This window comes from Meles meles, chromosome 2 (genome assembly GCF_922984935.1).
Source record: "Meles meles chromosome 2, mMelMel3.1 paternal haplotype, whole genome shotgun sequence".
Taxonomy (NCBI): domain Eukaryota; kingdom Metazoa; phylum Chordata; class Mammalia; order Carnivora; family Mustelidae; genus Meles; species Meles meles.
In genome coordinates, this window is record NC_060067.1 from 65,165,098 (window position 1) to 65,180,300 (window position 15,203).

A 15,203-nucleotide genomic window follows, 5' to 3' on the forward strand; every position below is an offset into this window, starting at 1 on the left:
TCCCGCTCAGCCTTCCTAGCAGGTCAAGTCTCCATGCCCAGGGGCATCTGACCAGACTGGGGAGGTGTCCCTGTCCCAGGGCTGGGGTCTGTGGCTGAGGCCAAGGAAATGCCCGAATCATCCATCCACCATTGCAAAAGTGCCCCCAGGGGATCATAGCACGAAGCCACGACCCAGCTTGAGGGGACCTGAAGTGCCAGCCCCAGGCAGGAACTCTTCGCTGGGTGAGTAAGTGGTTTCTGGCTTCGGAAAATGATTTATGATGGAATCACCATGTTAGGCTGCAAATATCACCCTGGCTTCCAGTCCTGGGCTCCCCCAGCCGCCTCTCTGCTGAAGCCCTGAATATGAGCCAAAGTGGGGGGTTGGGCAGGGAGCATTCCAGTGACAGGACACAGTGCACCTGACGCTGGAGACGGTTCACCCCTGGAGGGGGCAGCTTAGCAGGGCGATGCGGCCGGCTGGGCCCCAGCTTCACCGATTGGATCCTCTTCTCATCACGTTCCTGATGCTCAAAGTTGATGGCATTGTCCTCAGATAAAGGTGGAAAAGGCACCATCGGAGAAGGTCTCACACCGTTAGTGACCACTGGAGATCCCCGGGGCGGTGGCGGTGATTGACCCAGCAGGGATGACAACAGTGTTTTCCCACATTGGGGTTCCTCGAGCGCTGGTGTTGGGGCCGCAGGGTTGCCCGGAGGTCCTGGAGGGCAGAGATGGACCGCATCTTCTTTGTTTCTGCTTCCCAGCGCCTCCCCAAGGACCCTTGCAGGGCCATTCCCACTGAATGCTAACTGAACAAATGGTTGGGTAGGTCTGCTGGCAAATCAGTCCAAGGGCAGGGATATGGCTGTAATCACCCATTTCCAGCCCACTGGGCTAATCAAGAGGGTAGCAGCTCAGCATGCTGACAATGGCTTGATCGCCCTGGTTTTCTTACGTATCAATGACTCCCCCAGTTTTCCTCCAAATAAATCATTTGTTTCTGTCCCTGTGGTGTGGTTAGGTATAAAAGATGTCGACATTACAGAAAGCAGCTGAAGGGTATGTGGGAACTCTGTACTTTTCAACGTAAAAGTTAAACTACATTAAAATAAAATCTTCATACTTTGACTGCTACCTCGGGCGTCCTAGGTCTCCTTCCTCGTCCCTCAGTGACCACAGCTTCTGGAAGGGAATAGCACTGGGAAGGTAACCCTGACCTTTTAGACATCAACAAGTGTTTGTTGAATGATTGGGCTTATTAGAAAGTCCTGGTTGGTTTTAATGTTCTAAAATGTCAAATATATAATTACTTAAGTCAAGAGTTTCTGTTGTAGACAAAAATCTTTTAAAACAATGGGAGTGGGGACTGAGGGCGGTTCTCTGCGGCTGGCAATGTTAGGTGCTATGGGACCAGTCCGGGGCTTCCCAACCCCGGCACTATTGACATTGGGCGGGACAATCTCTGTTGTAGGACGCTGTCTTGTTGTGTATCGTGAGACTTGTGACACCATCCCTGGCCTCTGTCCACTAGAAACCAGGAGCACCTCTCCATTAGGAAGACAAAAAATATCTCTGGATGTTGCCAAATTTTTCCCTGTTTGGGGAAAATCATGCCCAGTGGAGAACCATCAGGCCCATCATTCAATAGGTTTGGGTACAGTAAATATTCTCTTTGTTGCCTTGACATTAGCCCAAGCCAGAGCCCTCAGAATGTGTGAGCACAGTTCAGTATTTCTCCCAAGCTCTGACAACCAACAGACCCCCAAGCCAAAGGCAAAACCACTTGCCACTGAATGAGGGCTTTGATTGCTACCAATTTCTTAAAGCAGTGTCTGAAGTTTCGGCTTCAAATATTTATGGAGTCTATGAAATGGCCCCAGAGCGTGAGTGATTCTATTAAATTTATAACTCCAGAGGTGATTTATGGACCTGGGAATTGCTGCAAATGCTTTGTCGAAGCTCTTTGTGGAAAGCCAGGATCCTTGCAGGACTCAGGAGCTCAGAGGGTGGCGGGAGGCCATCGGCTCGGGGGACAGGACAGGACAGTCCACCTTCTTCCCGCAGGCACTGTGAGGGGAGCGCTGGCTCAGCAGGGGCTGCAGCCGGGCACACTTCAGGAGCAGGCGTCCTCCCAGAGGGCAGGGGCAGCTGGAGGCAAGAGCAGAATGAAATGATATCTGTTTCTACATGTTCATAAAAGCCCCCGATCCCACATTCATCCAGGTAAGAGAGGGCAACGATAAGCAACATTATAGGTTATAGGTCACTTTCTGTGCTTCCCACTAGGGCTCCTCCTGCATTGCTCACTTCCTTCTATGACAGTTCAACGAGGCACGCCACCCGGCATGGTGCCACAGGGGAGGAGCCCAGGGCTGGGGGCGTCTTCCATTATGTCATCCAGCAGGCATCTGCCAAGACAATCGCTTATGGTTGTCCCCATAGAGCAGGTGTCCGCTCTACGGTTTCTGGTTCGCAGGATCGAGAGAGGATGACCATCCCATCAGAAGGAAATTGGCATCAACAAGATGCCAACCTCATCTACATAGCTTTGGCATGACTGGCTCAATGCCCAAACCCAAGCCACCCAACCTCAAAACCTCACACTTCCTGGAGCTCCCCCCAGCAGCTTCTCAGCCCTTTATGCCCAGCATCCTGTTTATCACGTGCCGTCCTTGCAAATGACAGGAAGGAAGGACCCCTGTGCTCAGCAGTATGAGTCCTACTTCTGTCCCTGCTCAGTCCTCCAGCAGATAGACTGGTGGGTCTGTGCCTCACTGGTCAGACAGGCAGAAAGGAGCAAACTTCTCCAGTGACCCCGAGGTGGGGAGCAGTGAAAGGAGAGGGGATGAAGATCACTGAGCACTGCCCTGTGGGCCCTGCCTGGACCAGCCCCTCCCCATGGTGCTCCCCACCCAGTGGGGTAAGCAGGCAGACTTCCAGGCAGGTCCTCTACAGAGATGAACCTGGAAGAGCGGCCCACACAGCTGCTAGGGGAGCTTCCCCTAGGAGGGAAGCACCCACTGCACACTGAGAAGTAGGAAACCTTCCTGGAGGAGGCAGTATCCAAGCAAGACTTTGAGGGAAGGAGCAGGATTCTGAGGTGTTAAAAACTGAGGGTCATTCCACATAGAGTAATGCACACATGGAATGCAAACAGGGACTTAAGGGATCTGGACTTGTCATCATAATAAGAATAGTTTAGACCTTATGAAACTGCACATTTTGTAGGAAAGGGGCATATAATATTTCATACGGTTCAACCTACAATGGTAAACATTTACCGAGCTCTCGCATGAGCCAGGTATCATGCTGAGCAACGTATATGTATTGATTCATTCAGTCTTGAACCCAGAGAGGCAACTAATATTATTATCCCATTACACAGAAGAAATAGAGGCCCAGAGAAATTAAGTGACTTGCCTAGGGCCACACAGTCAATAGGAAGCAAAAACCAGTATTGGAGCCCAAGCCACATGGTGTCTCCTGAGCCCACACTGCTCACCACTACAGTCCGCTGCTAAACACAGGACGGCTGAAGGGTCTTCAGTGGCCAAGTGACAGGATCACGGTGATGTGACATAGGGACAAATATTTCTTCAATCACCAAAGGTTTACCAACCTTCTTGGGATATTTCTGTGTATTTTTAGGTTCCTCGCTTTTTGGGGGGGGGGGTTTGAGCTCAACCATAAAATAATAGAATTTTGACATGTGACAAATTTAGTTACTGTCCTTCAAATATGACCTCATTTTGCTGATGGGTCACTGATCCCCCAGTGTAATTACCGCAAATGCATGTTCCCCCACAGGAAGCTCTTACCCCGAGCCAGCCCATATCCATGCCTTGCAATCTGCTTTTCTGCAAGGCAGAGGGCTCTGTTCCTTGACGCCTTTACAACTGAGCAGACCCACGCCTGAACTGGGGGTGCGGGGGATGACAATGTAGTGCTGGGGGTGAGGGCGAGGGGTCGGTGTGACCCTCCAGAGAAAGAGCCTCCCAGCCCCTCTCTCCAATTACTCATGAAGGCCCGCCATGGTCAGGTGCTGGGTAAAGCATGGGAACAGAAATGTCGCCATCGACATTCTGTCAACTCGCAGCAAAGGCATAAAAATATCCTGTGGGCTTGAAATTCTGTCCAACCAAGGAAGGGCTTTCATCCAGTGGCATCCCAAGTATGTGGCGGTGACTTTGAAGGAAGTCAAAGAACAGCGGAGACACCTGGAACCATGTGAGTGTTTACGTGTGCTTTTCTCCCATTCATTCACCCCATTTCTGCTCTGACTACTTCCTTAAGAGGATGGCTGTCGGTCTCTGGCCAGCACCACCTAGAGCACACCTTGGAGGGGTTTCTCCTCACACTGAACTCCAGACTGGGCTGCACCGGGGGTAGGAGGGACTGCTCCCATCTCCCCAGGGAAGGTCCCACTCGATCTGGTCCCACCAGCTCCAGAACCAGCTGCCTGGGTGGGACCCCAGCTCTGCCATTTGCTAACTGTGTGTCCTGGGGTCGGCTGTTTACCCCCTCTGCTCCTCACCTTTTCTCATAGGTAAAGGGGGCTAATGCGGATTCTTATTTTGTAAGCCCCTCATGAGGACTGGCAAAGCCAGTGCATTGTACATAGTAAGCAAGCATTGAAGAGGCAAGAGTGGGGGTTTTCTTTCCCATCGTTATTCTCATCCACATCATCACTGGGTTCTCCTAGACTCCTCTCCATGCCTTACTTTGTGCTGCAGCCACATTTAATGGCTCACAGTTTCCCCAGCCCCTCTATCTTGGTGGGCATTGTTCCCTTTGTCTAGAATGCCTCCCACCTGCTTGGGACAAGCCAGACCAAAGATCAAAAGTCAGAGTAATTATCTGAGAAAAAGACCAGAGCTGGAAAGAAAGTTCTCATTCCTAGGTAATAAACCTGTAGACGAGGAATTTAAAATGAAAATCACCAGTCATAAAAAAAAAAAGAAAGAAAGAAAAGAAAAAGTTTAGGAAGAAGGTCAGTAACAGTAGCTAGCATTTATTGAATGCTTTTCTTACACCCAGCAGAACAGCGAGCACGTTGTATGCACAATTTCGCTGAACTGTCTCAACAATTCTGAGAGAAATACTGTCTCCAGGTTTTATTTTTATTTTTTAAAGGTTTTATTTATTGGGATGCCTGGGTGGCACAGTCAGTTAAGCATCTGCTTTCGGCTCAGGTCATGATCCCAGGGTCTTGGGATCGAGTCCGCATTGAGCTCCTTGCTCAGTCAGGAGCCTGCTTCTCCCTCTGCCTGCCTTTCTCTATCTCTCTCTGACAAATAAATAAATAAAATCTTTTTTAAAAAAAGAGGTTTTACTTATTTGAGAGAGAGAAAGCACAAGTTGGAGGAAGGGGTAGAGGGAGAATGAGAAGCAGGCTCCCCACTGAGCAGAGAGCGGGGCTCGATCCCAGGACCCTGAGATCAAGACCTGAGCCGAAGGCAGATGCTTCACTGACTGAGCCACCCAGGTGTCCTCTCCAGATTTTAGACCAAAAATTAATAATATCATGGAGGCAGGAGAAAAGCCAGAGGAAGGGCCAGTAGAAGGAAACCAATAATAGGCTTAGATAAAATGCTAAGAATAAGATTGGTTGCCTCCTGAGTCATGGCTGGTGTTTTTTAGCCTCCTCTTGAGCATCTCTCTTGTTCAGACACACATTCCGCTCTGCTTCCCTGATTTTGTGCTCATACTAGCAGTAGGCGTATTACCCCCACGTTACAGATGAGGAGACGGCGACACAGACTCGTTAAGTAATCCGCCCACCATCATACCAAGTGACAGCTGGGATTTGAACTCAGGCCTGTCAGACTCCACATCTCATAAATAAAATACGTTTTCTCTGGGAAAAGAGAGGGCTCCTCTGGCTAGAACTGGTTAAGACATTTTGGACTGAACTTCCAGTAAGTACTGGAAAAGAAGGACGGAATATAACTCAGCATCTATTTAAACCATTCAAGAGCTACCAAGATGGTCAGGATCTGAGGGACTAAAATGGAAAACAAGGAGACAAACCAGGAGTAGCGGGGCATGGCTGTGGAGGCTGTATTTCCCTCCAGGCGAGGGAAGAGCCAGTGGCTGAGAGGCAGAAGCCTAAGTGGAGCTTTTGAGAGCCTCATGGGAATGACAAAGGCCAAGGATGAAGATGCTGATAAACACGACAGGCTTCTGGTCGGGACCCCAAAAGGCTATGCCCAAGGAGTAAGAGTGAACAGGAAGGAGAGCAGACTTTGCAAATACTGAAACTCATCTCTGAATCAGTTGTGACATGAGGAATGGTCTCTGTCCTGGCCTCACCACCTATCACAAGCAAAAGGAAACCTCTTCTGGAGAAAGACGGTATCAAGCAGAACCTCAAATGATGCCTTTAACTTTTCATACATGATGTCCAGCACTCGAAGAAAAATAACCAGACACAGAACACAGGACTTGACCAAACCCACAAATTAAAAAAGAGATAATAGACAGAGACTGGGAGGGGAGACCAAGGGGTCCCTCTCTGTGGGGCTGGGTATTTTCCAGTTCTCAACCCGGTGATGGCTTTTTGGGCATTACTCCATGATAGTTCATTGATCTGTATACTTACAAGTTGAGTCCTTTTCCATATGTGTGCTATATTTTTAATTAAAAAGCTGATCTAAGAAATCGGACGACTAATGTGCTCTCACCTTCAGAGAATCCAGTCGAGCCGTCTGTGCTGGCCACTCAGCCTTGGGAACAGGACAGGACTCTGAATGCAGAGGTCTTTGGATGAGGACACTGTCCATTTTGGGATTTAGGAGGTATTTCTGAGCTAGAAGAGAGTATTCTCAGTTAAGCCTCAATCCAGAAATCTATTCTAAAAATCAACAAGTCCCTGAGCCTTGGAATAACTTTCCCAGTCTCCATCATTCCGAGATCCCCAATCCCATGACAGAGGCCCTCTTGTGTACCCTCGAACACTCACATGCCTCATCCATACCCCTCTGATGGTCCCGCCACGGTCATGGGTATTCTAGAAAACTGACTGCCTGTCTCAGCTTTCCCTCCCAGCTGCCAGCTCGTCCAACACAGGGACCACCACCTCTGCAAGCTGACCCATCTTTGTGAACCCTGCAACACTTAGTGGGTGTCTGGTACATGGCAGTCTTCCAGAAATGTTGAATGCACAGGAACCCAATCAATCTATCACATCTCCTTCTTTTAAAGATGAGGAAGCTGAGCCCAGGGAAGGAAGGACACTGGTGTAAAATAGTGGCAGATACAGGACCAAGTGGAATTTATGTCCTTTCAGCCATGAAAATAGATGTCCACTCAGACTGCAAGGATAGGAGGGGAGGGTACAGGAGGACAAACCCAGCCTGACCAGACAAAGACAGAGAAAAGATCTCTCTTTTTGGGTCAAGCACTAGACAGTCCTGAGAAAGGCCCTATATCTTTCTTTAGAAGATAAAACTCTGGGCTCAGAGAGCTTAATTAACTCATCCAAGATTACACAGCTGTAAGTACAGTAAGGGAATTGCTAGGTGAGAAGCTACCTAAAGTCAACACCATCCAGACTTTCTCCTGGTTTCTATTGAGCCCCTGATATGAACATAAACTTAAACAAATCCTTAGATGGCCTCCCTTCCCCCATGCCGAGAGCATGCTGCACTTAACCAGGGAAATTCTGCATTCCCCAGATAGCATCTTAATTTCCTTTTTCATAATAAAAATAACAGAACACAAGCAATCACCCTGTTACCATCTTTCTAAGTAAACACCATTAGAATTTGAGTTCATCAGCTAATATAAGTTGCCAATCATTCACTTTTAAGCCCATAAGATGTGCTTATCTAGCTTTACCCATGTAACCATCCCAAACATTCCATTCCCTATCTTTTAAAAATATGGAGAATATCATCATTTCTATGGTATCACACGGTGCTTAGCGGCATGATTTTAGTAATCAATATTTTGCAGAGTCTATGGGTTAATTAACAATGCTGGAGAACCCCCTCCCCCGACCACCACCAGTTTTTCATTATTAGAAACGCGCTGGCATGAATACACCTGTCCACTGGGCTTTTCCACACAGAGAATTATTCACTTAGGATGAATTTCCAGGAGTGAAACTACAGGGCTGAGGAACTGGGCCACTTCTGCAGAGATGGTATTTTTCCTCCTGTGTTCTGCTTACGTTATGAAGTGAGAACGCAGGGCCAAGTGGGGAAGGAGAGGGGGAGAATGTGGGCCCTCATTCCACAGGGTCCACACTGGACCCTGGCCCACCTGTCAGATCGTCCTGCTGACTTGGACCATGTCAGGGCACACAGATATTCCTAATTGAATATTGCACTGACCTCTTAGAGCAGCTGCCTTCTCGGGCTCGACATCCGGTTGGTGGCTGGTCTGGAAGAAAAGACATCTCAGCAGTTATTCTGAACGGCTCAGGAGAAAAAGCCTCACGCAGGTGGCTGTGACTGGAACGAAGCAGGCCACTCACCCCTCCCTGCAGAAAACACATTGTCTGGCCAGATCCACCCGTCCTTCCTCTGCCTGTGACCCACAAAGGAGGAGGATTCGCTCTGAGGGAATACAGGTGCCAGAAAACGATTGCATTTCCTATACCCGAATTAATTCTGCAGACAGAGTCTGTGATTAATGTGTTTTAGAAACTGCTGTTGAAAGTGGAAAAATGGAGGGCAGCTGGATGGCAGAGTTTCCAAGAAAAATACTCTTTCTCCAAGAAGTCCCACCAACACCTTGCACAAGCTGATTGCTGAGCCACTCCTTGAGATCCCAGGCTCAGGCGCCCAGGAATCAGGTCAGGCTTGAACCCCAGTCCCCTGCACCACCCCATCGACTGGGTGGTGACCATCCTAGATCCCAGGACCACACGGGGCTAAGAGGTGAGGCGGCAACAGCAGCTTGGCTGGTTGGCCAGGCAATCCCTGACTGGTTCAACAAGATCTGTGCTGGCCTTCAAGGTGGGTCAGATTTCAGACCAGCGGCCCAGAGCCTGCCTCCTTCTGGCTGTTTCTGGTGAACCAGGGGCCCTGCATGCCATGTCACGGGGATACCTTCTTTCCCCCAATACCGTGTCCACCAAGCACTCACATCGGCTGGGCCCCTGCCTGAGGACCCCAGTGCTTGCCCTCTCTCTATCCCTCTCTTTCTTTGGTGACCTTCTATGTGAGTGTCACAACCTCATTCTAATGTCCCCTGCTGTGTGAAGGCTTCCCCCACTCCACCTGGGAGAGTTCAGCCACCGACCTCTCACAAAGCCCCTCCGTGTGCTGTGCTGTGACAACTGGGCCATTTGTCCCCTCTAAGGGGGATTGATGAGTCCAGCGACTAATGCCCAAGGGCACAGACTATGGCTGGACCATAACGCACACCACACTTACTGGATTCTTCTGCACTGGGCACGCTTGCTGTCTCCTCTTAGCGCTTGGCACTTACACCCCCGGGAACACTGTGTCTTCCAGCACCCTCACTGTTCACAACTCTGTGCCATCCCGCATGCAGGTCTCTGGGCCTCAAGTGCCTTCACTCTGTCCTTCCAACTATCCCAAACCCTCTATATCCTTCCAAGCCTGACATGTGTGCCTCCTCCTCCAGGAAGCCTCTACCCCATCAGGAGTCTCTCCTCTACTCACTGCCAGTGCTCCGAATGTATGCTTCCCCTTGCTCCCAGTTTTAGTGTGTCTCCTTCAACGCAAACTCCTTCAACATGATAATGAGGTTTCCTTGACCTTCATATCCAGAGCAGCCTCAGATCTGTCCCACCGGCTCCCAGGTCGCACTGTATGCAGCATGTGATCAGGGTCCTAGAGACCCTCCCCTGCTCCCCACTTCTCGTGTTTCCCACCAGCCCAGGGAGGCTGAGAGCCAGGCACTCTCAGGCTGAATCCTGGTTCTGCCTCTTACCAAGCCCATCGTCTTGACCAAGTTAGTGGAACTCCAGAGCATTGCCGTGTCCATCTGTAGAGTGGACACACTACTATGTCCTGTGTGGGGTTTTGTCGGAATACAGTGAGAATGGATGGCTACTGAATGTTCCACTAAGGGTACAAAGATTCACCCTACGTGCTCCGCTCCCCTTGCCTCTTTCTCCATGAAAACTTTTGGGGGAATGTTCTAAACTTCATAAAAAGCAAAAGCTAAAGAGAAAATAATGCCTGGATCCTTGGAGGCCCTGGCTTGGGGTCGTTGATGTAATGAATTAGGGGAGTTTAGGACTTCAAGTCTTGCTGCTTCTTTTTAAGGCAACACCCATTTCTGAAGGCCCATATATAGAGCTCTTTGACAATACCCAGAGGAAAGCAAGCTTTTTCCAGAAGGTGGAGGGAAGAGGAATGAGCAGGGCAAGAGGAAGGGAAATGAGCAGCTCCTTTGCCCCTTGCCCCAGTGACCTCCATCTTCCTGAGGCTGCAGTCCAGATGGCACCCCCTCCGACCAGCCCCTGCCCACGCCTGCACTTTCAGCTCTGAATTCCAGGCTCCAAAACTGTGAGAGCCCCCACGTATCAGATTCCGTTATAGCTGTCTGAGTTGACTGAGACTTACACACAGCCCCTAGGAAAAGGCACAGGTTCTCAGAGCGCCAAGGCTTCCCATCCATCACCCGCCCCACCACGGTGAGGAAATCAACTCGACAGGAGGCGCGTACTGACCTGAGGGACCTCCTGCAGGTGTGAGCCCCCTCCTCCAAGAGCAGAAGAATAGACAGACAGAGCAATGAACCCCAGCCTGCTGGCCCCATGTGTGACCCTGCCCAGCTCTTTGACTGCCCTGGGCCTCGGTTCCCCCCTGATAAAGCGGGCTTTGAGAGGATGAAGTGAGCTATTCCATAGAACATGCTAGCGCCAGGGAGGGCTGAGTCTCAGCTCTCATCACCATGCCCAGTGAATAAATGAACGGCAGCCCATCCTCCCTTGGACGTCTGGGGTCAGGGTGGGTCTCCTTCCCCGGGCAGGGGCCAGACAACCTGAGTCTCCAGGGTCCAGCCCCTCCCAGGGATGTTTCCACAAGGCCACCCCTGGCACATCAGACAGCCCCGCTGCCCAGCCTCGGTGCTCCCTCTGCTCTGGTAAATCCCCCTGAGCCCACCCATGACTCCCTAGCCAGGTGGGCAGGGCTCCCAGGCTGCAAGGCAGGGTCCACAACCAGCATCGGGAATTCCACCTGTGTTCTCTGAAATGAGAGTTGGTGTCCGCAAAGCCCACCTCCTGCCCAGCTGCCCAGCAGGAGGAACTGCCACCACAGCCTCGAGGGCCTCAGTGCCCCCCCCCCACAAAGGCTCTGCTCAGCTGCCTGGCCCTCGGTCCTCACGGTCCAAGTCACTGGCTGTTGAACTAAACGAGCTGCCACGTGCACAGCCTGCGTGGCACCCACAGCCCAGCCCAGCGCACGTGCCTGTGACATCCACTGTCCAGAAGCACAGGGACCTCACTCCGACACCGACGCTGGCTCCCCGCTCACTCAGAAATGAAGTGCAGGTGACCTCCCACCCACTCCAGTCTCCCACTGCTGCTCCCCTCAGCGCCCAGCACCCCCAGCCAGCCTGGAGCACCACCCTTAGGTTCTTAGACACGTCACTGCCTAGAGGCTGCACCCGGGGGGTTGGCTGTCCAGCAACATGAGGGACCAATTCCCTGAGGACATGGGATGAGCCCGACCCCGCACTGCAGCCCAGACCCCCAATAGCGCATGTGCACCCACTACACTGCCCTTCCCACAGGCTCGTCACTGCAGTGGCTGGGCCCAGAAGCCCCCTGCTGGGGTCAAATGCCAGCTCAGTTCAGCCAAGCTGCTTCACACCGAGAAGCCCAAGCTAGAAAACTACTCAGAGATGTGTGTCTTTGAGCCAGACTTAGAACCTCTGAGCCTCAGGTTTCCTAACTGGGGAAGGGACAGTGAGGCTCCTTCCCTGCAGAAGAACCTCCTGAGTGAGCTCCATAAAGCATGGGGGAAAGTGCCCACGCACCATAAGGGGTACACGTAAGCGTCACGCCCCCCCCAAGGCCATACAGCTAGGCAGTGGTGGAGCTCCCTGACTACAGGGCTTGTCCTCTTGACAGCTGCCCACGCAAGGACCAGGTTCCTACCCAGTGGGACCCCCTGCATGGGGTGTTTAACAGATTATCTGTCTTCAGGTCAACTCTGGCACATAGGTTATACTATTCCCATTTTACAGAAGGCAAAACTGAGGCTCAGAGCATGTAATGGTTTGCCCGCTTCACCGTTTCTGCCCAGCACTTGGCACCAGGCCTGGGGCATGGCAGTGGGTGCTAGGTATCTGTGGATTTTGTGGTTTGCACACGAAACAGTGAGGCACCCCGCTACCCCACCCAATCATGAAAATGGGGGTGTTCTTGGAGAGCAGAATTGTAAAGTAATGCAAAATGAGTCAGGGCAGATTCAAAGCCACTTCAGAACAGTAGAAGCTTCTAACTAGCCATGGCTTTCAACAGGTCTCGGGGAGACACCCTGGCCCAGCAGGAAGCATGTCCAGGCCCCGGGAGCACATCCTTACAGGAAATGAATGATGCAGGCTGACAGTACCATTAATTCTCCTTGTTCTCATCCCAGTCTCCAAAAGGAGATTCTGATTGTAAATGTTTAATGACTAACAAATGAACAAAGGAATGAATGAATGAACTTCACTTTCCAGACAACTCCACCATTTCAGGGAAGAAATACATGCTGACATTTTTTTCACCCATTCATCCAGTACATCAGCCTGCATATGGTTCTAGTTCTCACAGGAAACTGATAAATTAGTGTTCAGGTTTATACATCAGTCTCTGTGAATTTGGTCATTGTAAGTCAGCCTATCCAATCCCAGTGAATATTTCAGTTCTAAGTTTCAAAGCAGCCCTTGGAGGGTGGGGCTCCCACCGCTATGAGGTCCCCTCAGCACATAGCCAGCTGGCCCTCGCATGTGACACCTACTACATCCCACACCCTGGAACTCTGCTTTTCCTCCTGCTTTGATCAACACAGAGACTGTGCCAAGCATCTCAACAAGCCACTAACTTCTTTCCTCAGCCCTATGCTGGCTCTGAAGAGACTTGAGCATTCCTGCAAAGAGATGAGCACTGGGCTGGGAGTCTGGGACTCTGGACTCAAATTCTGGCTCTGAACCAAGTCACCATGTGACCCTGAGCCTCCAGGACTTCACTTCCTGGGCTGTACGGTGGCTGGGACGAGGGGGCCTCTGATGGCTGCGGGGGAACGGAGGGGACAGAAAAGGTGGGCCTTGCAGAGCTGGGCTGGGAAGGGCCAAGGAGTGGAGGAGCAGAGCTGGTGTTAAGTTGCTTAGGGGGAGTGTGGAAATCAGGGCCGGCTATGTCTACAGCAGGAGCTGCATTTGTTGGGGGTGCTGCTGGTTCGTCCCCAGGAATGAGGTTGTGTGCCTGCCTGTATGTGAGGGGGGTGGGGGATGGCCTCGGCTGAGCACCCACTGTACCAGGCACACAGACCCCAGGTGCTGCTGTTCAGGGCCAGACCTGGGTGAGAACTGACATCAATGACCATCCATACTGCCTGGGGGCAGCGTGACCTTGATGAGCCTTCCAACCTCTCTGAACCTCAGTTTCCTCTTCGGATGGCAGTTAGGAGAGGAGATCCTCATTCAGTTAGTTCCTGATTGCATTCATGCAACAAGATTTCCCTGAGCAACTTCTCTGGGCCAGGCACTAGGGAGCCAGAGATGGTTATGAAGTTGCTGATGAAGAGCTGGCAAAGCTCCCACAACAGCAGGGGAAACTCCCTCCAACGTGCCACGGAGGGCAGACGATGTGGCGACCTCTGTGTTCAGTGGGACCCAGGGAAGGCTTCCTGGACAAGGTCACGCTTGAGCTGTGTCTTGAAGGCTGCTGGACAGACCAGAATCCTGCCAGGGAAAGAGGTGAGAGCTAACGCCCTGGGGCACACGTGAAAGTACCACCTGGTGGAAGAAACAGCCTAGTGCATGCAGGACCCTGAATTGAGGCTGTTTGTGGTCTGTCCCTGGCTTGGGGCTGTGAGGCCTTTAAGGGTAAGGACGCCCAGATCAGCCTCCTGCACCCGCTGGGAGCATGGGTGCCACCATGAAGCAGGAGTCTTGGGTGCATTCTGGGTGGGGGGGCAGAGGGAAGGAGGAAGAGTTCAGCTCAGGCAGGTGGGCAGGAAGTTCATGGCCCCACAGCTCCGGCCAGAATAGGGACCGCAGTGTCTGTGGAACTACCTCTGGGAGCCCCGAAGCCAGGAAGGTGGCTGCATACTCGGCCAGCGCCACGTCGTCCACCATGCTCTGTGCCATCTCAGAGAGCAGCTGGTCCTCCAGCCCATGTCTGCGCAGCTCCCGAAGCAGGTGCATGATCAGGCGGTTCCTCTCCCAGCACTTCTGGACCAGGGAAGCCAGCTTGGCCTGGGAGGGTGGGAGCGGAGACATAGCCAGGTAGGTCCACCAATGCAGGACAGCCTCCGGGGCTGAGCGGCTGGGCTGGGCTTGGGGCATCACATTCCTGCTCTCTGCATTCCCCAGTGCAGCCTGGGCTCAACGCCCTCTCTGCAATTCCTCCTGCGCCCACAAGCCAGAACCTGCTTTGAAAAAAGTCACCACACTGCTGTACTCCCTGGGGCTCCCCACTGCTCTCTGGATATGGAGTTCAGGATCAGGGGGTCAAGAGTGTGGACTCTGCCACTGACCTGTGACCAAGCTTCTCTCTAGACCTTGACTTGCTCATCTGTACAATGGGCATCATTTAGGACACCAGGATAAAAGGGGCTGGTGTCCCTCTCTGTCTGGGTCCCAGCTCCTCCTATCCCAACAGTTGATATTATACTTGTGGGTCTGTCTCCCACGTAGCTTGGGAGCTCCTTGAGGTCAGGGTGACACTGCCCTGGATCCCTGGGCCATTGTTGGGCCATTGCTGGGGACAGCATGGCCCTTGGGAAGGATTTGTTACACGGATGGTATGAGTGAGTGACCCTCCCACCATGAAATGACCTCCCACATCTGTGCATGTCTGGAGGGGGTGACAGACTCTTGTCATTCAAGTCTGGCCTCAGGCGAGTCTCTGTCCCTCCTGGTGTGCATGCACTCTGCTCCATCAGAAGGGGAGGTGATGATACTTTCCTGCCAGGACTTCCTGCCCTGACGCTTGGGCACATCCCCCAGGCAGCGGTCCTTAGGCGCACCATACTGGCAAGAAGGCAGGGCAGGAGGGGGTCTGACTTGGAGGCTGGGGGTCTC

At 51.9% G+C, this 15,203-nt stretch overlaps 1 protein-coding gene across 1 annotated transcript in view; it reads right to left on the minus strand.

The window, feature by feature from the left end:
* Nucleotides 1–589: 589 nt before the first annotated feature.
* C2H4orf50 (chromosome 2 C4orf50 homolog) overlaps nucleotides 590–15,203 on the minus strand; it is a 29,332-nt gene continuing 14,718 nt past the window's right edge. The window contains exons 4-7 of the mRNA XM_045998608.1: nucleotides 14,193–14,375; nucleotides 8,321–8,369; nucleotides 6,668–6,792; nucleotides 590–2,132 (exon numbers count right to left, since the gene is read on the minus strand). Coding sequence (XP_045854564.1) covers nucleotides 1,887–2,132; nucleotides 6,668–6,792; nucleotides 8,321–8,369; nucleotides 14,193–14,375 — 603 coding nt within the window. The 3' untranslated portion in view covers nucleotides 590–1,886. The remainder of the gene's footprint in view (nucleotides 2,133–6,667; nucleotides 6,793–8,320; nucleotides 8,370–14,192; nucleotides 14,376–15,203) is intronic.